At 36.3% G+C, this 24,626-nt stretch overlaps 1 protein-coding gene and 1 non-coding gene across 2 annotated transcripts in view; one reads left to right on the forward strand and one right to left on the reverse strand.

The window, feature by feature from the left end:
* Positions 1 to 24,626, forward strand: part of LOC115632575 (frizzled) — a 159,200-nt gene that overhangs the window by 48,559 nt on the left and 86,015 nt on the right. The window contains exon 2 of the mRNA XM_030529796.1: positions 11,575 to 11,694. Coding sequence (XP_030385656.1) covers positions 11,575 to 11,694 — 120 coding nt within the window. The remainder of the gene's footprint in view (positions 1 to 11,574; positions 11,695 to 24,626) is intronic.
* On the reverse strand, positions 667 to 748 carry Trnas-aga. Its single transcript has one exon. It is a non-coding gene; the product is annotated as a tRNA-Ser (tRNA).

Here is a 24,626-nt window from a genome sequence, read left to right on the forward strand (position 1 = left end):
AATTATACATCATTTGAATAATAACGCATCAAATTACGCACAAATGCCATATAATCGATATGACAGCTGTGGCTGAGTTTTAGAATTGCATAAATTTGAAAGCGGAAGCATTTACAGGTTAAAGCTTAAACAACACTTATATACCGAATAATGCTCGAAACTAGAAATAGAGTTTTGTAGTGGCTTTAGTTCTTGTAATTTTCGAGATATTGGCGTTCATACAGACAGACAGATGCTCATACCAACCAGCTGTGCACCCAAAAAGAATAAAGAAAATGAAAAAGCTCAGACTTCTACTAGATTTTAAGGAACAAAGTTTATCCCACTGATTAATTTCATCCCATCAATCGCATATTTTTATGTTACAACTATTTCAATTCTACATTTTCATATTACTTGATCTGCAGAACTGAGTAACAGGTCTTTATGCAAAACGCGCAGTCTTTAACTTGAGTAGATTCGAAAATATCGTGGTTCAGACATACAAACAGTCTAGCTTGTTTATATCGATTCGTCTCGGCACGTACGAAAATGTATGCCAGTATGAATAATTTATCTGCCACACCAATTACTGTTCTATAGATACATATGTTTGGATAATATTTTTCGTTTTGTGTGCCAAAATATTTAAAATAAAGTAACCCAATTTTCGTTACCAACTCAATTCGCAGCCGGTAGGACTCGAACCTACGCTCCCAGAGGGAATCTGATTTCTAGTCAGACGCCTTAACCACTCGGCCACGACTGCTTGTTGGTCTTCGTCTTCAATCTCATAATTTATTTATTTTTTGGCTTAAATGAGACAACAACAAAATAAAAACTATAAAAAGCTTAACAGCACCCTCAAGTGGCCTCTGTCCTCTATCCGAGTGATTAAAAATTGATTGTGATAAACAAATAAATAAATATGTATTTTTACGCTAACCAACCGAAAAGATAGCTATATATAGAAAACTCTTGACGTTGCGTTGATAAACACAATCACGGTGAATGGGTTGTGATCAATGCAGATTGAAATAAACTCGTTTTCACTTTTGATTATTGTACACAAACCCTGGGAATTGTTTACTAAATTGGGGGCATACTATATAGTATGTACGCAGCTGCAAATATTTATTACTTATTATTTTGTTTACCTATGGTAAATAATTTGTTCAGCCAAAAATAAATGTATCCATATATACACACTTACTATATACGATATATATGAACGATATACAAACATGTATATAGTCGTTTTTGTATGCAACTCTTAGTGCCCCAATTGAATAAAGAACTCTTTATACTATATATTTGATTAGAAAATGTGTTACATTTAATTGCAAGACGCCTCTACTTGAATGTTTTAAAGATGTGTTATGAAGCGGTAATCTAATCCGTAATACTTATAATTAATGCTAGTTGGCATCTCTACAGCGAGTTTATTCTGTCTATAAGTGGATTATAATATAGTCTATTTATAACCCAATCGACGTGTGAGGTATGATAAGAACTAAAAGCTGATTTAAATATTCAGACAAACATCTTGTAGCTTGAACTAAACGCAATTCAAATCTTTAGGTCTTGACAGTTCGAAATTTAAGGCCGTAATTTCCTTGACACAATTTGTTTCTAAGCTTTTACTTCTTCTATAGTTTCTGGACCACATTTGAACTCTGCCATTAATCCTAATCCCTTTTTTTTGGTAAACCAAAGCACACCAATAATAAATGTGCTTCAGGTCAGCACTAAACATACTTATGGTTTGAAGATGATTTATTTCGGGAACACTCAAAGGTATAAATGGCAAGGAGATTTAAAATGTCATAATCTTTGACTGTCGATATAACATACTATACCTTTAAGTGTTTTATTTTCAATAATGTAAGTGGCTTAATAAATCATACCTCGATGGTTTACCTTTAGAGCAATTGAGGTGTGAGCAGCAAGATTGCAGTGCAGATCATCCTGCACACGATTATAATGAAGATGAACTTTGTATGATAGGATGAGTTTTATATCATCAGCATGGTACATAATAATGTAAGAATACAAGGATGTACAATAAAAACTTCCTTAATGGACACCTCTTTTATCCGGATTTTTTAAAAAACATTCTATCGGTGTATAAAGTATTTCACTGTAAATAATAAAAAAAAAACAATTACCCGCCCATATGACCTTAGGACTTACATAAAATTATATTTAAATAAATCGCTGGAAAGACTGAAGAATCGAATAACAAAGAGTTTATAGATCTACCTCGCCTCTCAATACCTCACCGAACATATTGTGTTGGGGAAGATTTAAAATAGATCAAATAAAAAAAAGACAGGAAACTGAGCACTGAGCAGTAACTGATTTCCCTAAATACCACGAATACTTCAGTATTGAAGCATAAATTTCAAAAAGTTAACCTAATTATAGATATAAAAAAAAACAAAATTAATATATAATTTGATTTGATTTATTACAAAGACCTGAGCATTTTTGTTCATTCATGTGCCCTATTTAAGCCCCTTTCGTTAATTTCATCAGCTCATTAGGGGCAGATAGCGTTAATGAGCCAAGCCGTGTTAATATGAATAAATTGCCCCATTTTCCGCTTAGCACCTGCGATTGTGACAATGTGAGATGAGATTCATACAGCCCTGGGCTTTTTTTTTTGTTTTTTCGTTTTTTGATGTAGTGAGTGGCAACAAATTTCCTGTCGCTGCGCCAAACCCACCAGAGTTGGCCCTGTCGTGTCAGTTTTGGGCAACATAAATTTTAAACAGGCGCCTCATTATAATTTGCATTAAAATTACACGATATGTGCGAATGACTCTTAAATTTTTTCGTTGGCTTTTATCGAGTCTTTTATATCTCCCGCCTCGGCGCATCCTTTCCTCTGGCACTTTTCAGCCATATTTTTCGGGCTGTTGTCTGCTTCAACAATTTGGTTGTGAAAGGGTTAAGTATCAGCGAGATACAACAATAATGCTGGTAGGCGTAAACCGCCTCTCACACAAACAACAACAACAACAGCAACAGCTTTAGTAGTGTGCCAAAAAAAAAAGCGCGCCAAAGTTTCCGTTTGCCATTTTATGGGCCCTTTTTTATACTCGCATATACGTATGTATATGTGCCCCGACCAACATATGGACGGGTCGACATTTTATAGCCGTTGGGGCCGCCACTCGTTGGCCACTAAGGTGATGACCACAAAAAAAGGCAAATGCTTTTTATACATAAGCTTGTAGGGCTTTGCTTCCAATGGTGGCTATCGTAGCCTTTAATAAAGTGTCGACATGTGTAATTTGTGCGGCCTTTTGACTTTGGCTTTGGTTTTGGCTTGGGTTTTTGGGATCAGGACAAGGCGGTCAATATATGTATGGCTGGCAAGCATTGTATTATTAAAATGTATATTATGAATTTTTAGCACAAGCCGCTGCCGAGTGCCACAAAAGTGTTAAAATGCTGCCACATTTTCTTCCACTTGTGGCTCATTTGACCTTTGGCAGGGCTGCGTTTAACCTCCTGTGGCGCTGCTGTTTGTCCCGCCACTGACTTCCTGCACGAAATTGCCTCAACGCCTTGTTAAGTCGGCCATCACATCCTTACATGGATACGAGTAGCAGGTCGGCTCTGTTTCGCTCTTTGCGATGTTATTGAATTTCAATTTTTGAAATTTCTATGCTCGAATGCATTTTTTGTCTGCCATCTTCCTGTCGTCCTCGTCGTTGTCGCCCTTTGTTTCAAGAGCGACGCGTCGCCCCAAGGACATGCCAACAACAAGCACAATAACAGCAGAGCAGCATAGCAGATAGACGTCGACAGGCTGTCATGGGTTTTGTTGCTGTTGCTTTAGCTTTAGCTGTCTTTGCTAGTCTGGCCGGCTGCCTCTCACACATCCTGCTCACTCAAATCAACCCTAAGGACAATCGAAATGTACATTGGCGATGGGCCGACCTCGTCGCCTTCCGCTCTGTCTGTTATTCTGTCTACTTTGACTTTAACAACGTCAGGAACACCCCCATTATAGGCACACACACACACACACACACACACACACACACACACACACACATGCACAGAGGACCATCATTAACGCCGCCGAGGGTTGTCCTTGTTGTCTTCTGCATCTGGCCCAGCTATTACTTCAGAACTTCTGTCTGCTCTACAGTGGGCTTAAAGGGTTTAGAGTAGTGGTCGAAAGGATAGTAGGGGTTAAACAGCTAAGGATGTCCTCCAGCGAAGCATACAAAATAAGGCGGTCATAGAGCAAGGATTTTATAACTCGGCAGAAATTTTGTGCACCTCTATTATTATAGAAAATTTGCTATGAGTTCCCCAGTTCAAAGAGCGAAGTTTTTGATTCCCATTGCTATTTTGATCCTATAACCTATGGAGAGCAAGGCCGCCTCTCTTTTTATTTTAAATTCAATGATTAATATTTTACAGCTAAGGATTTCTTCCAGCTAAGCATACAAAATAAGGCGGTCGGTCGTAGAGCAAGGATTTTATAACTCGGCAGAAATTTTGTGCACCTCAATTATCATAGGAACCATTAAATGGCGGGTCTAGAAAATTGGCTGTGAGTTCAGAGTCCAAAGTTCAAAGTGCGAAGATTTTGATTCCCATTGATATTTTGATCCTATGGCCTATGGAGTGCAAGGCCGCCTCTATTTTTATTTTAAATTCAATGATTAATATCACGCTTTAGTTGCGCAAGACTGACTCTTAGTCCCTTACTAAATTAAGCTAAAATAGTGTCCCCTAACTTATGCTTAAAAAATTCTGTTGAACTGGCGGATGGAGATATTGGCATTGCTTTACGGTTCTTCTGCTTCTTATAAACATGCTGATTTCTTATTATGCTCTTTAAAGCTTCGGATATTGGGAATTATTATCTGAACTATCAAATATAGTTGTTGATTTTTGCTGGGTTCTAGTTTTCTGTTTAAAATACAAGTATATTCACAAAAAATGTAGACGAGATCCTTCCAGGTTATTTTTCTGATACTTTACACTTTAATTATACTGTTATGATTCAATAATTTACATTAAATGTATATTAAAATACAATTATAGATTAAACTAGCTTAGTCCTATTTGCAGGTGAAATTTAGTTGATGACTGAAATTAAGATTCTCGGTACTTTTGTTGCTTTTATTTCAAGCGGATAAAGGTTTTGGGGCTTTATTATTCTTCAATCTATATTCAGCTTTAATATTTATGGCTATTTGGCTTGACCCACTGTTCCGACTCATTGTCAGCTCCCTCTCTTGACATGTTTAACTTTTGCCAGTGCCTGCCTGCCTGACTTTTCTCATAATAATTTGCAGCCACCACTTATAGACGAATGGACACTCTGCCGCCTTTTCCATGCTGCCGCCCCTTCCCATCGACTGGAGCCCGCACCGAGCGTGCCTTGGCAATGCCCCATAACTCTCAACGCGAAATATTTATCTATAATAAATTAAAAACTCCTTAAATGCTGGCAGACCAACCAGCCTGGCGACCAGTCCTCCATTTTTGTTTTATTCGCAGCCTGAAGCCAAATTTTTTTCTTTTTTTTCTGTTTCTTCTCCTCACATTTTGTTGTGCTCCTCATCTTGGGGGCTGGACGAAGAGTTTAGTTGCTCGTCGACGGATGGCGCTGCCGGCATTCTTTTTTTGTTTCTTACATCGGTGTGTGTGTGTGTGTCTGTGTGTGTGTGTGTGTGTGTGTGTGTGTGTGTGTGTGTGTGTGTGATTGTGTGTGTGTAGTTGTGCTCCTCACGCGGACGGCATGAAAACTTATGTTGGCGGCCTTTGGGCGCAATTATTTATACATGCCTCATAAAAATCGAAAACAATGGGCCGGGCCCTGGCACTGTCGAAGGCAAAGGCAAAGGCCTAATAATGGGAAGGCTGGCAGGCTGGCAGGCAGAGAGACAGACCAACCGTTCTACTGATGATGAAGGGTACTGCAGTGTGCCCAGTGTCCGCTTTTCTTGTGGTTAGTATGCGAGCAGTTGTTGTTGCTGTTGTTGTTGTTGCCTTTGCTTCAGGTAACTTCAGTTAGTCATGTTCTTTTGTTACAACTGTTGCCGCCTGGCATGGCTGCTCCAAACCTTGCTGCCCTTTGGACCGGGTCGATGCCTGACAAAAGTTAAACTCAGTTTTGAAGAGTCATTGGTCCGTTTTCTGGACTATGATAGATAATAGTGAAGAGCTGTTCTCTATCCATTTTCAAAAAGATGCGAAGTGTGCTTCTAAAAAGCGTTCTTAAATATTACCCTCAAAAACTTTGGTTCGATTTGGTATCCAAAATATTTAGTTTGAGAACTACAAGTTTTAAAGCCCTTCAACGAAAAGGTAAAATTGATCAGATTTTAATGACTATGAATATTATCTCAGAAGCACTTCAACAAAAAATAGGGCTTAAGTCATGGAAAGCTTTGACAAAATTAGAGATCTTTCGACTTCTAGAGATAAATCGATGCAGCTTTGCTTTTCACAATTGACTTAATAGTTGAGAACTGATGCACTTTTGATAACAAAACCATTTGAAGAAATTTTTGAATTCTCAACAATGAGTTATTGAAAAGTAAGTCTTGCTATTTCGTTTTTTTTCGTCACGGAGTCATTCGATATTCAAGAAATAATTCGACGAACTATCCCAGAAACAAATACAAAAGTTGTAGGTCCTGATTGGGCCCGTTCCTAGCTATATGTAGATCCATTAGTTCGGTCTATAAGAAATCTCTCATATATTAATAAAATAAAATCGAAGGTTCAATTAATATATAAATTACCTGGAAATAAATTTATTCGACGAACAAGTCTCACCCTAGGTAGCTTTTTAAAGCCTTTGAAATTGTTTTCTACACTCTTTAGTGGCTTTAAGTTTGTAAAATTCTGAAATACTTTGTCTTTATGTAACATATGTAATAATATGAATATTGTCAGTATAGGTAGCTTTCGCAAAAAATAAATCAAATATTATATATGAATTGCCTGATATTTAAACTGAGCTGATGGTTTTAAATACTTACTCGCATTGTGTTCTTAATAATATACATTTCAAATATTCTGTTTTTCCATGGAATATTATTTTGTTATTGATTTAATTGTTTTCTGTGCACAATGCAAAATGTAAGCAAATATTGTGGATAGGCCAGCTCTCCCTCAATTAGCATGTGAAATTGGAGTCTTAAATAAGCATCAAGCTGCCACATAAATAGATGCGAAGATAAACACGTGTTGTTGTTGCTTGTGCCGTGGCGTTCATTCTTTATGCCGCACAACATTTTCGACAACTTTAGCCAGTTCATTAAAATTCAAATTCATATTTTCAGAGAGTAAGCGCGCCTAGTAGGGTAATTTTGATGCTGCTACCACACATTTCACGAAATTTAAGAAGGTTCGCCGTCAAACAGATACTACACATACAGAGACAAACAAAAACACACGCACACACACAAAAATATTTACAGTAAAGCGTCGAAAAGACGTCTCACTGTTATACGAAGCAATGAAGTAGGATAAGGGAAATAGAATTAGAATCTAGCATTTTAAAAAAAAAACTTTGCAATTGATTCTATTAAATTGAATAACATTTGAGATTTTAAGGTACAGTTTGGGATAAATAATAATAATAATTAAATATAATTGTAAATATGAATATCTCAATAATTTGAATATGCTTTAATGAGAAATCGGAAATGGGATTTATTGTACTAATAATATCATTTAATCCCTTTAACGACTGTGCTCAATTTTTGAAGTTTGAGATTCTAAAGAATACTTACCATAAAGAAAAACGATTAAGTCTGTATAATTTAAATTCAGTTTCAAAACTTCGAAATTTGTCTGAGCCCAGTTTCAAGTATGCCTATTTAATACCACTGGAATATTTTAAGAATAGATAATCAATTAAAAAATTAAAATTATAATGAAGGTCCTTTAAATTTTAAAACAAAATGTTGTTAATTCAGTAATAGGATCAACAAAATAATTCACCCTCAAAGGGATACTTAGGATACTTAATCCACATTCAAAAGTAAAAATTGAATTTTGATAACTAGTATCCACTAGAAACGAAAAGATAAAACTTTTGTTAAATAAACACGTAATTTCCTTTTCAGACTGTAGAGCACGTTGTCCATTCTTCAGGTCCAAAGGAGCATGCTTTTTCTCAAGTTCCTAGAAAGTAGAAAAACTATCTTGGTACACATGTTCTCCTAAGTTCAAAACAGAAGATTAAAAAAGGACAGGATGTTTTGAAAAAATATCTTTCCCTCAATATTTTGCTTTGCATGTGTAATATTTTGTTGAAAACTTTAATGTAGGAAAATTTTGCGAAACAGTTCTAAGGCTTTAGCTTGCCTTACGGAAGTTTGTCTGTGTTGCCACTACACACACACACTCACACACACACACAGACAAACGGACTCAAAGATACACAGACACTAGCTCGTTTGCTTGGTTGCCTATCAACAGTTAAGAGTTTTATGTTATTGTCGAGGATTTCTTTATGTGCCGCAAATATGCGTAAATATTGCGCTCGTGCTGAATTTTTCGTTTTTCGTTCTGCGCTTATCATTAACATCATTATATGGAAATTTCAGCCATGTGTCTGCATGTGTGTGTGTGTGTGTGTTGTGGCAATAACACAGACGCCAGATAAAACGCGTTTAAGCCAGCTCGCCATTCGCAGAGAAAAAACTGGGAGTATAATGAAGGAGGATGAGCAGAGAGAAGGCATCTAACGATGATTGCGGAATGCTGTGCGTGGTGGTGGGACCGGGACCGGGGGCGGGAGAGAAACTGTCGGCGCGTATTTTAAATTTTTAATGGGAATTTGAAATAAAGCCAGCCTGCCAACCCATTTTTGGGGGTTGCGTTTCCAGAAGCGCCAGACGAACAACATACACATGACGATGACGATGACGCGTTTGGCTTGGCTTCGTTTAGTTTTTGGCAATGCCAGACACACAATCAGTTAGTAAGACAGACCGGGAAAGAGTAGAGCTTGGAGAGGCTTGGAGGGTACCAGACACAGTCAAAGAGCCAGGCGACTGGCTAGGCAGTCAGTCTCTACCTATAGTGCATGGGCTAAGCCTCAACGCCACTGTCCCATGGGCTGCAATGAGGTTGTATTCTCGTTCTTGTTCTCGGCCTGACGGCTGTTGCCCCATGCCCCTTGCCCCATGTCTCATGTCCCATGCCCCATGCCCCTTGCCACGCCACTGACTGACTGCATGCGAAATGAGTTCAAAGTCAGTTTTGGACATGGCGCATTCAGCCCGGTGCGGCAACATGTGTAGCTACAGATACAGATACGAGTACAACTACAGATACAGATACAGATACAAAAACAGAAACATACATAACGAGTGTGTTTTGGTAGCTAAGAATTTTTGCGTTGTTTGCTGTTTGCCAGCCAGCCTTTGTGTGTTGCCCCCAACGAGTGTAAATGTGAATGTGAGTGCGTGTGTGTGTCTTATTGTCGGACTGTCTGACTGTCTGACTGCGTGCGTTTGTTTCTATCTAAAATTCAAATCTCTTGTGGTTTGCCGGGCCGCATTGTTGCCGCTCTTCACCATGCAATTTTCGTGCATTGGGGTTGCTTGCTGGTTGGCTGGGCTTTTTGGACCGCGTCGAGTTCAAGGTTGACGCGAGGGTGGTCGGACGGTCTGTCTGTCCGTCTGTCTGTCTGTAATGTCATTAAATTGCAGTTATTGTTTAGCCAGCACTGAGAATTGTCATGGTGACTGATTGCAGGGAATCCGCTGGGATCCGACCCTAACTCAGTTTAGATTTGCCCATCAACAATGGGAAGGGAGTTGAAAGGAAATGCTTTTAAATCCGGCTTCGATATCTGGCTTAGCTTGTTGAAGTGTCGATTTAATTTTTTCTTTTTTTTTTTTTTGCACGTCCCAACACATTTTATTAAAGCCTTTGTGCCATAAATGTGGGAATTTTAATGTTGGCTTCTGTTATTGACTGCTTTTGAATGAATTGTTATCATGTATTTTATTAAAGTATTTTTTATTTTTATTTTCCACTTAATTATTGGAAATGCATTCATAAATCAATCAAAATTACTTGTCTTTTTATATGGTTGCCAACAACAGCAACCATAGAGCTGGAATTTAATTAATATTGATAAAGCCAAACAATTTTTTTTTCAAAACGAATACACAGTCGTTAAGGGCTTTTTTTTAAAAGATATTTGTATTGGTAAAACCCAATTGATTTAAGTTAGTACAGGCTTCTTAAGAAAAGTATGAGAAATAACAAGATTTTAATAACAATAATGGACTGTCAAAGCCATATGAAAGACTGTCAAAAATCCGATTCGCAGGCTTCAGAAATTATTTATATATTCGAAAGTTACTGTCAAAACGGGACAAGCAAATACACATAAACTAATGGAGAATATCACGGAATATTACCTTTAAACATAATTTGATATTAGTAATGGTTCGGATAGGCATTAAGTTTTAAGAATCATTACTTGGTGTTAGAATATTTCTCAAAGCTTTGCTGTTAAAAACTAGTTTATGCTTTTCAATACTGGCCTTACGGTCTACATTTTGTTCCCCATACGAAAATTTTGGTTCAGTATAGCTTCCACATCTATGAGTGGATGAATTTAAGACTAATGCGTTTTATTCTCAAATCTATAGTCCGCCGTCCTGGCTAGTCTATAGTTGTCGGTTAAAAGTTCAATCAATATCATTCGTGGTCGATGCGTAAATGTTTAGCTTTTCTTAATGTTGTAGTAGTTCACGGTTTAAGCAACTTTGTGTCACACGAATACAAAATAAATAAATAAATAAAATAAAAATTATAAAAAAAAACTTTGTCAACGCTCGTTGCATATGTACATTTGAAAAGGTCAACCCCTTATGAATTGCTTTGCATATCGAACATATGTATGAGTGTAATATTTATTAAACTATAATCAAATATTCCACGTTAATTCAATCACTTTCCCGTGAATGGAAATTCTGCTGCATCGTGTCTGCTGGTTGGTTAACTACATTAAGAACCGGAACCTGAACTGCAACTGCATAAGCAACTAACAGCGAGGTCTGTTTTAAGTAAAGCTGCCCCTTGAACCAGTCAATGGCAAACCAAACGAATACTTAAGGAAATAAGACCAAATAGCGGGTTCCGAGTTGGCTTAAAATTAAGTCTTCAGTTCAAAAAAATATTTACATATCTTCATTCTCTTTCTTATCTATACCTAAATGGTTGTTGAATAATTTTAAATTGGCCTCAACATTTAAGATTGTCGCAACGTTGATGATTTCACATAAAAATGCTTAACATTTTAGTTAAGATTTTCTTCTTTTTTTTGCATATTTCGCTATTAAGCTGCTTAGTATAATTAGGAAGCCATGAGCTGCTGTAACGACCTTAAAGTCACTTACCGCCCACCTAGCAAGTCGCTTCCTCTATGTATTCATAGAAGCACTTCTTTTACTAACTAATCCCTGCAAAGACTCATAGCTCTTTGAAAATTGTAAGCCTAATTAATTACGCGCTAAAGCAAATTAATTTCCATTTGCTTCTCTCACTCACACATTTGTTTGTTTTTGTCTAAACTCTTTACAGGATCTGCACGATTGTGGCGCCCCTTGCCATGCCATGTTCTTCCCGGAACACGAGCGCACGGTGCTGCGATACTGGGTTGGTTCCTGGGCGGCAATCTGCGTGGCTAGTTGTCTCTTTACGGTGAGCACCTAACTGATTTGTTTTTAAATATAAATTGCTGAGTACAGTGGAATCTCTATAACCTGAATCGCAATTACCAACAAATCTATATATTTTCAATTAAATCGAATAACAAACGAAATTGATTAGCTTAGTTTTTTCATCCACGCTAAAGATGAGAGCTCATTACGAAGAATAATTAATATTGTGAAAACTATATTTTTTTAAAGACTTATTTAAATGGAGGCTGCAAAAAATACAAAGGCTTTAAAAATCGTCACTCTATTTGGATATGTGTAATTTCGACACTTAACAAAATGTTCTTTTAAAGTGCGGCCTACAGAATTGTGTATATATTATGAAAACTTCTCACAAAAAAGAGCTGAGTAATATAAAAATCTAAAAAAAATAATATGAATTAGAGAGAGACAGTTTGAATAAAGATATACGTTTTTCGCCACTACATTATGCCTTTGTATTTATATATTTTTATCTTGAAATAGGTTTCCTCTAAACATAGCGCATAGAAAATTTTGATTAAACAATTATTATTCTCAATAAAAATAAATTTTGTTTTAAGATTTGTATAACTGAAGTAGATTTTTCAGAAAGAGTTACAAAAACTATTCTTATCCTCAAAAATTGGTTTGCTGATTTAATTTATTCACATTAGTGTGAACTCTTATTTATTTATTATTATTTTTTTAATCTTTATTCTTTATTTAAGATCTGTCCTAAGGACAATTATTAAATTATATGGTAGCATTGGATTTGTTTAATCATGTGTTCTGTCATCATGGTTGCGACGTGTGAACTATTATGAGGTTCTATTATTATTATAACATATACATAAGTATATATCTACAGAAAGAGTAGATGAAATTCTTTTGCAACTCCACGTTTCGAAGAATCACGATTCACATTCAATTCTTGTTCACTTCCTTTCAAAAAAGTATGTAAAAAATGGCCATTTATGGAATATTGCCTGTATTGTTTGGTTTTTATTAATATTTGTGCCACTGTCAGCCACTCAATATTCAATTTTGATGGCGATAAATCATGAGCCCCAAGCCCGAGTTCGCTCCATTACCCCCGTTACCCCGTTTCTACGATTACGAGCAGCTTGGCGCCTTGGCAGATTTCGTCCTCATCGTGGGTGGCTGCCTGAGTGCTGCCATATTTTCTTTAGCTTATAAACATGGCTTAGGGCGTGCACAAACAACTTGACGGCGTTTGCATATCCTTGGCAGCTCCCCTCCAGACCCCCACCCCTACCCCTGGCATAAGTCCATGAAAGTGTCAACACCCGGACCTAGGCAGATCCGGACCTGGTCGGGTAGTTGCGGTTGTTGGCTCTTTGGCAAATCCCACGCATTGACATATTACCTGTCAGCGCATATTTTTCAATAAAGTTCGCAAAACACATGCAGCTACCTTCGCCACATGTCCCTCGACGTTGTTTGCCCAGCTCTTTGAGTATATATATGTGTGTGTGCTGATGTGTTTGTGTGTGTGTGTGTGGGGGAACCTCGGATAGGTGAGCTTGTCGTGCACTTAGTCAAGGGGGGAGGGGGCCGTGAGTTTTGGTTGGTTAGCCTTGAGAGGGAAAGCGGTATTTGTTCAGTGGCTAACAGCCAACACACACAGAAGAGCACAAATTTTGCAATTTGATTCAAATTTTCCTTTTGATATTTTCCCTAAGACGCCGTTGCCATTTGCATATTGAAAAGCTACATGTGGTTAGAGACAACCTTGGAGATTGAACGTCATATTCAAGACATATTGCATATTTTCTCATAGTCGTAAATAGAGCCAAGTACTTCATACTGGATAGCTTTAATTTGAAAAGATACAAGTACTTGTATTTATTAATATTTTCAAACAACTAGTTAACAAGATATGGGAATATTTTAATAAAAAAAATTTTATCGACACTTCAACAAAGCGATTTTCATGGAATAGACCGATTTGGATGAAATTTGAAACAAATGTAGATATTTATAAATAAAAGATAAATTACGTGTGCAAGTTTCAGTTATATTTCTTTTGAAATGTGGACAGTATTAACGGAATTCTGTATCGGGAGGAGGGGAGGGAAAATCAAGAAAATATAATAAACTCGTATAGCTTAGGGACTAGGAGCCTCTATATACCAAGTTTGGTTAATGTGCGATCAACTGTTTCCGAAATCCAAGCGTTCATTCAGACGGACGGACAGACGGACGGACATGTGTAGATCGATTTCTTTCGTCATGCTGATCAAAAAATATATATATACCTTAAGGATTTCGGAGATGGCTCCTTCTGTCTCTTAATATACCTTTATACCCTGCGGGTACATTTATTTATTTATTTATTTATTTGTGATTTTTTTCGCAATTTCTAAAAAGAATCTACTATATGGACCACCATAAAGGAGCCACCTCGTATTTTATATGTTATTCTTAAGACATGTTTATACATATGTACTCTTAGAAATTGGAATCAAATGTTAAAAAAAAATATTTTTGAAACGTTTAAAATATTTTGAATTCCTAAACATAGACAGATATTTTCAAACAAATTCTTTGGTTTTCACAAGTCCTGTATGGTATTTAATGAACAAAATGTTACTTAAATTAAAACCAACACTTAAATTTATTCTCTTAAAAAATATCTCTGAATCTTACTTCTCAAAGCCTGTTCAAAAATAAGCATGTATTTTATTTATATGCTCTATTAAAATATTAATATTTATATTTGGGTTCAATCTAAAGCCACAAAAATTGAACAGCTTTATAAATTTCCATGACATAAAAGTTTCAAGAATATGAAATGAAACATGTGCATTTTTATATTTATTACAAACAATTTCTTTGATATCTGAAATGTATAGAAATTCTATCGAACTAACTAACTACGAGTACTTATATCAGAAAGTAATCTCGTTTACCTTTTGCTCAGACGCTAAATAAAGAAGGTCTGCCTCATTTAACTTTTTACATCTACAGGGAGCTGCATTGAAACTTGAAGCTTTTGAAAATCATTGACAAAATTTGTTACCTTTTTATGTTGCCATTTTTTTTTTTTTTTTTTTTTTGGCTGCTGCTTTTTTTTTGCTGTTGGTCCCTTGGTTGTGATATGAACATACGACATATCCATCATATGTGCTGCATAAAAACAACCGAAAAAGGCAAATTTGAATAAAAAATCAATTTAGATGGTAGAAAAAATGAAGAAAAAATGTAACGTTGCTCAAACATATGACAGACCACCCACACAGATACAAACACACACACAGACATACACACGCAGATACTTTTGCATGCAAGGCGCACGCATGTCGGTCCCTAATGAAAAAATGTTTGTTCGCCTCTGTGTCCCTATAATTCGCAGCACTTGTGCAATCATCGAGGCAGCAGGCAACACATCTATCAAATATTTTGCCCAACGACAAATTTACGTTGCCTGGCACGCTTGAGGAAGGGTATTACGTTGGGGTAGTCGAATTGAGTGGTTTGTTAGCAGAGAGGGAGCTGTGCGGCAGGCGAGGGGGATAAGGGTAGCATGTCATAAAGTTGTGCTACATCCATCACCGGACTGGCACACATTGTCACTTGCAGTGTGCCACATTTTGCATGAACTCTTGTTACTTATGTGCGCCGTGTGATTATTATTATTACTTATTGTAAGGGTATATTAGCTTAGCGACGGAGTATGTAACAGGTGGAAGGCATCAGCAAATAATACGAAAGGAACGCTTTCCATCAATGTTTAATTGATTCGATTCTCTGTAGAGTTCCAATTTATAGCTACTATCCAATAGTGGTTCCAGAAAATACGAAAGAAAAGCTTTCCATCAATGTTCAGTTGATTTAGCTCTCTATAGAATTCCAATTTATAGCTATTATCCAATAGTGGTTACAAAAAAATTCCAAAGAAATGCTTTCCATCAATGTTTAATTAATTCGGTTCTCTGTAGAATTCCAATTTATAACTACTATCGAATAGTGGTTCCAGAAAAAATCCCAAAGAAAAGCTTTCCATCAATGCTTAATTGAATCAGTTCTCTGAAGGATTCCAATTTATAACTACTATCCAATAGTGGTTTCAGAAAATTCCCAAAGAAAAGCTTTCCGTCAATGATTCTCTGAAAGACATACAAAAATTCGTCGACCTTATCGGGTTAAATGTCATTTAAAACAGATGCCAATTATTCTTTCAATAACGAGGTATTTCACAAGTCAGCAACATCGTTAAAAGATCAAACTTAACTTGATTTGGAATAAAATTTAGTATAGAGACATCAAGGGATTTCGCTGACGTTTAATTAAAATAATTCCGGCTTAGATATTCCTACGAACAGTTTTGTTTCTTAGCTTTCTGATTATAAGCTTTCTAATAAAAGCTCAAAAGTTGTAATCAAGAAATTATATAGCGTATTTTATAGATTGCTCTGAGCTTCATCTTGTAGTCCCTTTTGTGGGTCCGCCCCCAGTTCTTTGCACAAGCATGCTTGCGTGATAAATTTACGTTGCATACAATTTGTCGTCATTGTCAGGAGCAGCGACTGCGGCTTAGACATATCAGTGCAAAGTGTTTGTATGTACTCTGGCATATTTGTATGTACTTATGTAGTATGTGGGTGAATTATTTTTTCCCCTCGTTTGTTTTACACATTGTCGCCACATTTCCATTTTGCCAGCCATCCATTCGGCTCTCCTCCTTTATGATTATGTTTTTTTATGTTCGAGTGTTCATTGCGCATTTTCATTTTGCATTTTGCACGCATTCATCAAGTTGGAGGAAGCTGGAAAGCTGAGCCTGAGCCTGAGGATGAGGATGAGACTGCCTTGACTGACGGTCTTTGTCCTGCCTTCACTTTCATCATTTGTGTTGATTTTGTTGTTATTGCTGGCTGAATTATCAAGTCAAGTGTGACAAGTCCTCGTTCTAAGACAACTATGTACATCCTTCTCCTCGTTGTTGGCGCTCGTTGATGAAAATGATTTGTGTGCTTTGGCTGGATGTTTATTCTTTGATTTTCCCTCATTGCACCTTGATGCATTGGAGAGGTTGTAAAAAAGTGTTCGAATGTCACGTAGAGCACTCGTATTTCGGTAGATAATTACTACTTGTATATATAAATTGATTAAGTTCGGATTTAAAAAGGATAGACAGCTACTTTTTGCAATCCTCTTAAAGGTAGATTTTATCTGCAGAGTGTTTTTATTTAAAACTGTCCATTGTGGACAATTATTAAATTTGTTAAGTAAACTTAACGATTAATTATTTCATTTATGATGAGAAAAGTAGATGTGATTGGAAAATAAATTTCAAAAATCAAAATGGCGTAGCTGTTCTTAAATGGAAAGCTTTTATAGAAAATTGTTAGCGTTATTAAAGAATTATTGTAAGCTTCTTATGAGTTCAATTCATTATTTTTGAAGAAATCTACACATGCCTTTTTTATATTTTAAATATAAATCTTCTCAATTAGATCTCCAATTGTTGAAATCATTTCAGGGGTATATTTAACAAGGTTACATTTTCTTTTAAACGTCAATCAATTTTGATTTTCGTCTTTCAACTTGAAAATTCAATCAACATCAATTATTTGCTTATTTGAAAGGAATTTGGTTGTTACAGTCTAGAGACAATGATGATTGAGATGGTGTAGCAGGATCGTATTCGGCTATTATTTGAGTTTCTTTCTTATTCATTCCAATTCTCCTTATGTGATTGGAATAGATGATTTTTTTTACAAGAACAAATTGGTAAAATTTCAATTCCAGGAACTAATGTTGTCAGTTGTATTTTTTAACAAACCCTAACAATCACAAGCAGGTCTACGATTATATATTATTTATTGTATATACATACTATGTATTAACAAAGAAGTCCTCATAGGATGAATTCTCTTATATGCTACACACTCTGTTTAAACCGGGGTGCATGATATATAAAAAGATTTAAGAGTAACTCTGAGTATTTTGGCCTTAAAATTTAAGCTTAATATTTATATAAAACTTTTTACGATACGACCGAGCCAACAAGACAATAATTTTCATTCGCTTTTATGTTTGCTTTTGTCATTGCTAGCATCCTAGCTCTCGAACAATATGTGGTATGTGGACTATATATGTGCACATAAAAGTATTCTACTACTGCTGTGCATATGGATTTTTGTTTGGATTTTGTAATATACTGCCTGCGTTCGCCATAAACAATTCAGTGTCTACAATTGGCGAAATATGTCAATGAAATTTTGAAAAAAAAATATATATACACACATACATATATAAACGACATGGGCATTTTTAGAAAATTGCGGCAACGCTGATGCACAAATATTGACAGGAAGAGCTTGAAAAAATATATGTTTGCTTTTACTATTTATCCGATAGTTATTTTGTTAGTTTTGCTTTTGAGTGACCCACTCTTGTAGATGCTTTGTGTTCTTGCCAACGTGCAAATGAAGTTGAATTAATTAGCCAAATTAAATGTTGCAATGGATACTTGCATGAAACACATTAGTTAAATTAAATAGAAAGAGTGCATTGGAAAAGCCGAATCTTGAACCATTTACATATCGTTTAAAATAGGTAACAAGTTAAGAGGGAATGGGATATTAAAAGGTTTAGTGGAAAATGATTGGAATTGGATTGGTTTTGCATGTAACAGAGAAAGAATGGTTTTAAAAACAATAATAACAAGGCAACTCCGGTATTCAAAAACGTGCCAATTGATCTAAATAGTTCGATATTTTTATCCATTCGATATTTTTTATCATTTAAATTAGTTTAAATAACTACCTACAGACCCTGGCAGTCATGTTAAGGAATTTGTTAGTAGTAGTTTAATATTAAATATTAATATTTATACAAAATTTAACCAAATTATGCAGTAGTTTTGTACAAAGATAGATGTCGCTTTTAATCATTTATTGAACGCATATCCTTTTAAAATATAAATATATATACAAGGTATGTTCCAAAGTGAAAATGAATTTTTTAGCAACGCTTGAAATGATTTTCGAAAGATTTCCGAAAACCTTCATCGAAATGGCTCAATAATATCGATATTTTTATTCATTTTCTAATAATCGGACAATACTCCTTCACAATTATCGATTTCTTTTGGTAAAAAAACATTGATTTCCTTCCTTATAAATACAAATATTGATTTCAAAAGTGAATACGTAAGCTTTCCCTTTAAATGCTCCTGCATTGATGTTAATTTTCCAATAAATTAAACCTTGTTTCAAACTGTATTTCATTCTTCGCAAAGTACAACCGCGTTTCAACTTATGTAACTTCTTGGATGTGTGTGTGTGTTTGTTTTCTAATACAAGTATTGTAGCGCCTGCGGCAAAATGTCAAAAGTTTGTCAAGCTCGAAAGTATCAGAAAAACAGCATTGCTGCAAAATAATAACATTTATTTCAATTTTGTGCACAAGTTAAACTGAAAACTAAACAAGTATTTCTCCCAACAACTTGGTCTTTACTTTTGTGTAGTGGAGAAAGGGAAAGGGAGGGGGGTGGGGGCTGACAGGTAAAGCATCTGTGGCATTCGAGGCGAGCGAAAGTTTCGCTGCCAGTTTTGTGAATTGAGAGCGATTCTGAGACCCTACGCCTTCTTTAACTATGTCACACTGTCAACAATCAACACCTTTTTCATTAAACGCATTAGCGGAGACACACGCTCGATGCGCCTGAGGACTGCCGTGACATTTGCTTTTCAATGAAAGGCAGGAGAAGTCGGAAATGACTATGGAAGTCGGGGTCTAAGTCTGTGTCTGTGTCTGTGTCTGAAGCTGTTGAACAGTTGAGCCGTTCGTTTTATGTTTGTTGTCTAGTGTAATAGTGTGACAACGCCCCAATGGTTCATATTGTTGACAACAACAAATAGGAGACGCGTGCGGAGGCACATAGTCAGTCAGTCAGTCATTCAGAGAGCGACACTGTTGACTTTGATGACTTTTCTTAATTACAAAACCTGAAGCGCAGTGAATCGCATGACATGACACCGACCTGGGAGTAACAGACATCAAGCCCTGAGCATATCGCACAATGGAATAAATGGTAACATAATACAACAAAATCGTGCTTTGTTTCATTTCTGTTTGTAATGTAGAGCTGCAACATAGTTATCGATAATGGGCACATCGTTCATCATTAGTGAGTAAAAATTTGCGAGCATTTTAGAAAACAATATAATTATATAATTCTCAGTCCAGAGCAGTTAAATCCAGACGTTTTATAACAAAAATAAAAATTGCATTTAGCATTTTAGCTTAAGAATATCAAAATAGCAATGAGTTTTGATTTTAGTTTTTTAGATTTAAAGTTCAATTATTTTTGTATAAATGTCTTCAATTATTTATTCAATGAAAAAAACTTCAAATTTTTGCAATAAAGGCATGAAGCTGAACACTTTAATAGAATTAACTATAATTGAACTGAATTGAAAGCATTGAATTAACTAGAATTGAACTGTTTAGAATAGATCTATAGAATATTCTCAGTTTTGATAATCCTTCAAATATAAATGAAATAGTCAGATTTTAAATGCTATCAGATTTGTTATAAGAAATGTTTTCTAAACTAAGAACTTAACTTTAAATACATGTTCTGCGACTTCTATTTTATGGACCAAAAAAAAGTTATATCGATTCAAAAAATTATAATTGAAAACGTGGAGAAACTGAAGCCATCATGTCAATGAAGTCTAAAATTTGATTAGACTTGGAGGAATTATTTGTTTTCAGTGGAAAATAAGGGAATATTGCATTGAAACTAAAAATTATTATTAAGATAACACATCATTATTGATTGCTGTTATGGCAGTCATTTAATTTAGTAAAAAATGTTTTTTTTTTTAATTGCTGTTTTATTTAGGAAGAACTATTATTGGAGTTCAGTTATTTGGAAACTCTTGTGGAGTTGGAATTTGGAATCAGTCTGCTCTATCCCCAATTGTTCACTTTGATTGTCGCTAAGTTCCATTGTGTGTTTGTGGAAGCCTGTTGACATGTGACAGAGGATGCGAAAATATACGCCATGTCAGAGCCCAACTCGTTGCCATACTACACTTACACCGGGTATCGTGATGAATGTATGCCCTCTCACATGCACATCGGCAAAAGTTTTTTGGGTTACTCTAATGCAAAAGTTTGAAATGCAACAAACTGTCAACGAGACAGACAGTTTGACATGCTGTTTGACTTTTGTTTTCATTTGTTAATAGAAAAAGTTCTATCTGCGCACCATCATGTGGATCCATTATGTAGATGTATATATGTATGTGTGTGTGTGCGTGTGTGTGTGTGCCATAAGCTCTACTGTCAACATCAGCAGCTATTCTTTGTCAAAAAAAAGCCAAAAAAATAAATCAAAAATGGACCGTAAAAACCGGTACGCTGTCATAAACAAATGCGCCATTTTTTACATGTGCATGCTCAGTTATTAATAGTCATTAAGTATGCACATTTAAATGACACATAAACAAAATATATGTAATGATTAAAATGCTAGTAAAAACCATAAAATGTCAAATCTTGGGACGTCGCCACAAACATTTAACGAAATTTATGCCGCCCGTTAACTTTTTTTCTCTTCATACCACTTCTTAGTTCTTGTTTTTTTTTTTTTTTTTTTTTTTTTTTTTTTTTTTTGATTGTTGTATTTTGCTTAGCTCTTCCAGCAAATTGAAAACTACACTAAAAAATTATGTTAATAATGGCTGTTGGATGCTTCGACTGAACCAACCACACACCCACGTCACTGCCATCCAACAGCTAGTTGTTATTGTTGTCGTCTCTGTCTGTTTGGCTTAGGCTCTATGCAAATTTTGCCGCCATTTAGTTGAAATAGAGCCCAGAGCCGGGTTAGGGGGGAAAAAACTTTAGAAAAATTAAATTTAATTTATGCACAAGTGGCAACCGCTGGCAAAGCCCCGTGGCTCTCAGTTCTGTGGTCGCTTTGCAGCTTTGCCAGCCAGCACATCTATAGGGGAGATGTGGGGGGCTGGAAGATACGGCCAAGCTTTAGTTTGGGCTGTTTTTAATGACCAGGCCGAAATAGTTTTGGGAATTTATAAAGCACGGCGGGCGTTAAAATTGAAATTAAACATAAAACTCGGCCACGAAAGGTGTGGTTGACAATCACAAGGTAGAGCTATAAAACGAGCGTGAATGTGAATGGTTCGGTACTTAGATGGAAATAATGATGAGATTTAGCAGACCCTCGCAGCTCTTTGTTTACTTTGAACGGAAATGGTCTAAAGAAAGCAAGCTGAAGTGGAATAAATTTGAGTACAAAGGAAGGTTGTTAAATAAATCGATGGATTTACGAGCATTGCCAATAACACATCGAGACCCAAAAAGAATGTAAGCACCATTTTCGAAAGTGACTTTTTAATGCAAATCAATCATAAAAGTTGTTGCGCATTAACACACTTTATATTTTAAATGAATTAGTATTTATATTTGCAGAGATACAGCAGATATTTATTTCAAATTAAATATTTAGTAATTAATATTTAAATGTACATTTTCGTGGTAGGTTGTCACCTAAAGAACTAATAGGTATTTGGCAAGACTTTGAATTCCTTCTAACAAAAGTCGGATAAGAAGCTGTTTCGAAAAGTAGTTAATAAGTAGGATGGGATGGGACTTATAAGATCATGCTTTGCTTCGAACGGAGCTAGATCCGCCTATAACGTCTTTCGCAAATGCAATATGAAAGTAAAACGTAATTAAAATTAACAACAAAAGCAAAATGCCTCAATTCGGCTACAAAATATGGGGGCTGCTGCCAAATAGTGGGAGATTTACATTAATATCTGCAGATACTGAAAATGTTCCAAGAAATGTCCAGGTCTAAAACCAACAAAGATATTGGCTTTTCTAGCGATTAGACTCGATAAAGAATTTACTAACAGAGGCAGACAGGGCGAGAGACAGGACGAGAGACATGAAATGAACTAATTCTCCTTATTTAGGGCATTCCTTGATTCAGAGTATTGCAAGACCGTCTCGAATATTGCAGATGCTAGCATTTCACTTGATTGAGCTCTATTGGTTCAGATGCCATGCTTTCCCATTGCCTTGTTATTAATTTTCCACTTTCGAGAAGCTCAACTATTTACCTCTTCCAGTATTCTGATTCAACTGCTTAATATATCTTACAAAACACCTAAAGAATTCACTTGCATTGTTGGCGGAATAGCTATGCGTTTCCCCATAACGCTGACCAACTCTTCAAACCGACAGCTTAACTTACTTCGACTCGTCTGTCAATCAATTCACACAATCTACTGGTTTCTGCTTTCCTTCAGAAGTTGTTTCGCGTTACCCTTTCAAAGACTGCCCTTTTGCCACACTCAACCCTTCGACGCCCCCGTATCATCATGTTAGGCTTCCCACCCATTTTTGTAGGGCGAGGAGAGGAGCGTAGGTGCGTTACACCTTTACTCAAATGTTTGTCTAAACACAGCCCAGCAAAACAGACTGGCTACGCCCCATTCGAGCAGAGCAAACGCCCACAATGACAACGCGAAAATACAAAAGCATCAACAATAGCAAGAACAGCAACAACAACAACAGCAACATCAACAGCAACAGCAACAACATTAACAGCAACAACATCAACAGCAACAACAACAACTAATACACAATCCAGACTACGCATAATTTTAGGGCGAGGTACTTAAAACTGCGAAAGCAGCACGCAAGTAGCAGCCAAGTCTTGAACATTGCTGTTGTAGTTGTTGTTGTTGTTCATGTTCTTGTTGCTGTTGCTGGTAGCTCCTACTACCTGTATTTACACGTTTAGACCGCCTGCTTCCTGCTGTTGCTTCAGCCGCTCATTTCATTTCATTTCATTTGTGTTACATTTTCTGCAGTCACACCTACAGGTTTGCAAGCATCAGTTTCAGCTTCAGCCCCTCCTAGGTACATACATACTCGTATATATATATACATAAATACTATGTATATGTATATACATATATGCATGCATATAAATGAAATAAACAGCATGCGTGGCATAACAAATTGTTGGCATAGAGTTGAGCATGAAATTGGGGGCGTCGGCTAAGTAACAATAGAAGAGTAAACAGGGGAGACTGGCTTGCTTGCTTGCAATCCTTTTTTCCAGAATTGTTTGGCATAAATAAACAATTCAATTCAATTCCCTCTTTTTTCTAGCTTTGTCTCTTGTGTTGAGATTTCTTCCAAGTGTCTAGCAGTTGGAGCATGTCAACAGAAAACGTTACAAAATACTCAGAGCCGGGGTTGCCAAACGGCTATAAATATAGCATGTAAATGAGTTGGCAGTGCGTAGGTGGAAATTAGAAAAAATAAAAAGGAGGAAGAAGAAAAGGAACTACAATTTAAGTGCGCGTCAAGACCAAACCCAAAAGGTTCTCGAATAAATACATCCCATACATCGTCATGCATATACTCGTACATACAACATAGAATAGAGATATACTTGTACTATGCATATGTATATGTGTGCAGTATGTGTGTGTGCGGAGTGCCAAATGCGTTTGTCTATGAATAATTCAAATGGTTTGTTGTTGGTAAGCCAAATTGTAATAATAATGCCACATTATGCAATGGGAACGCGCCTGACACACAACCAACCCAGTCAGCCAGCGATTCCGACCAGACCCACACCAAGTAGACTGAAAGACCAGGAGAGAGACAGGCGGGCAGACGGACAAACGGACAGACAGACAGGCAGACATTTTGTGACTCTGAACCTCTCTGATAGTTTTGTAATGATCAAATTAAATGGCTTTGCTTAGTTGGTTGCGTGGGCGCGTTGGGGCGTTGGGGCGTTGGGGCTTCGGCGCTGGTTAGACAAAAGACTGTCGGGGCTTAGCTGAAATGGTAATGAATTTATTTAAATGGCGCGTAATCAGCGAACGAGTGTGCGAAGAACTGTGTGTGTTTAGCTTGTTC

This window comes from Scaptodrosophila lebanonensis, unplaced genomic scaffold (genome assembly GCF_003285725.1).
Source record: "Scaptodrosophila lebanonensis strain 11010-0011.00,11010-0021.00 unplaced genomic scaffold, SlebRS2 tig00001415-arrow-pilon, whole genome shotgun sequence".
Lineage (NCBI taxonomy): Eukaryota > Metazoa > Arthropoda > Insecta > Diptera > Drosophilidae > Scaptodrosophila > Scaptodrosophila lebanonensis.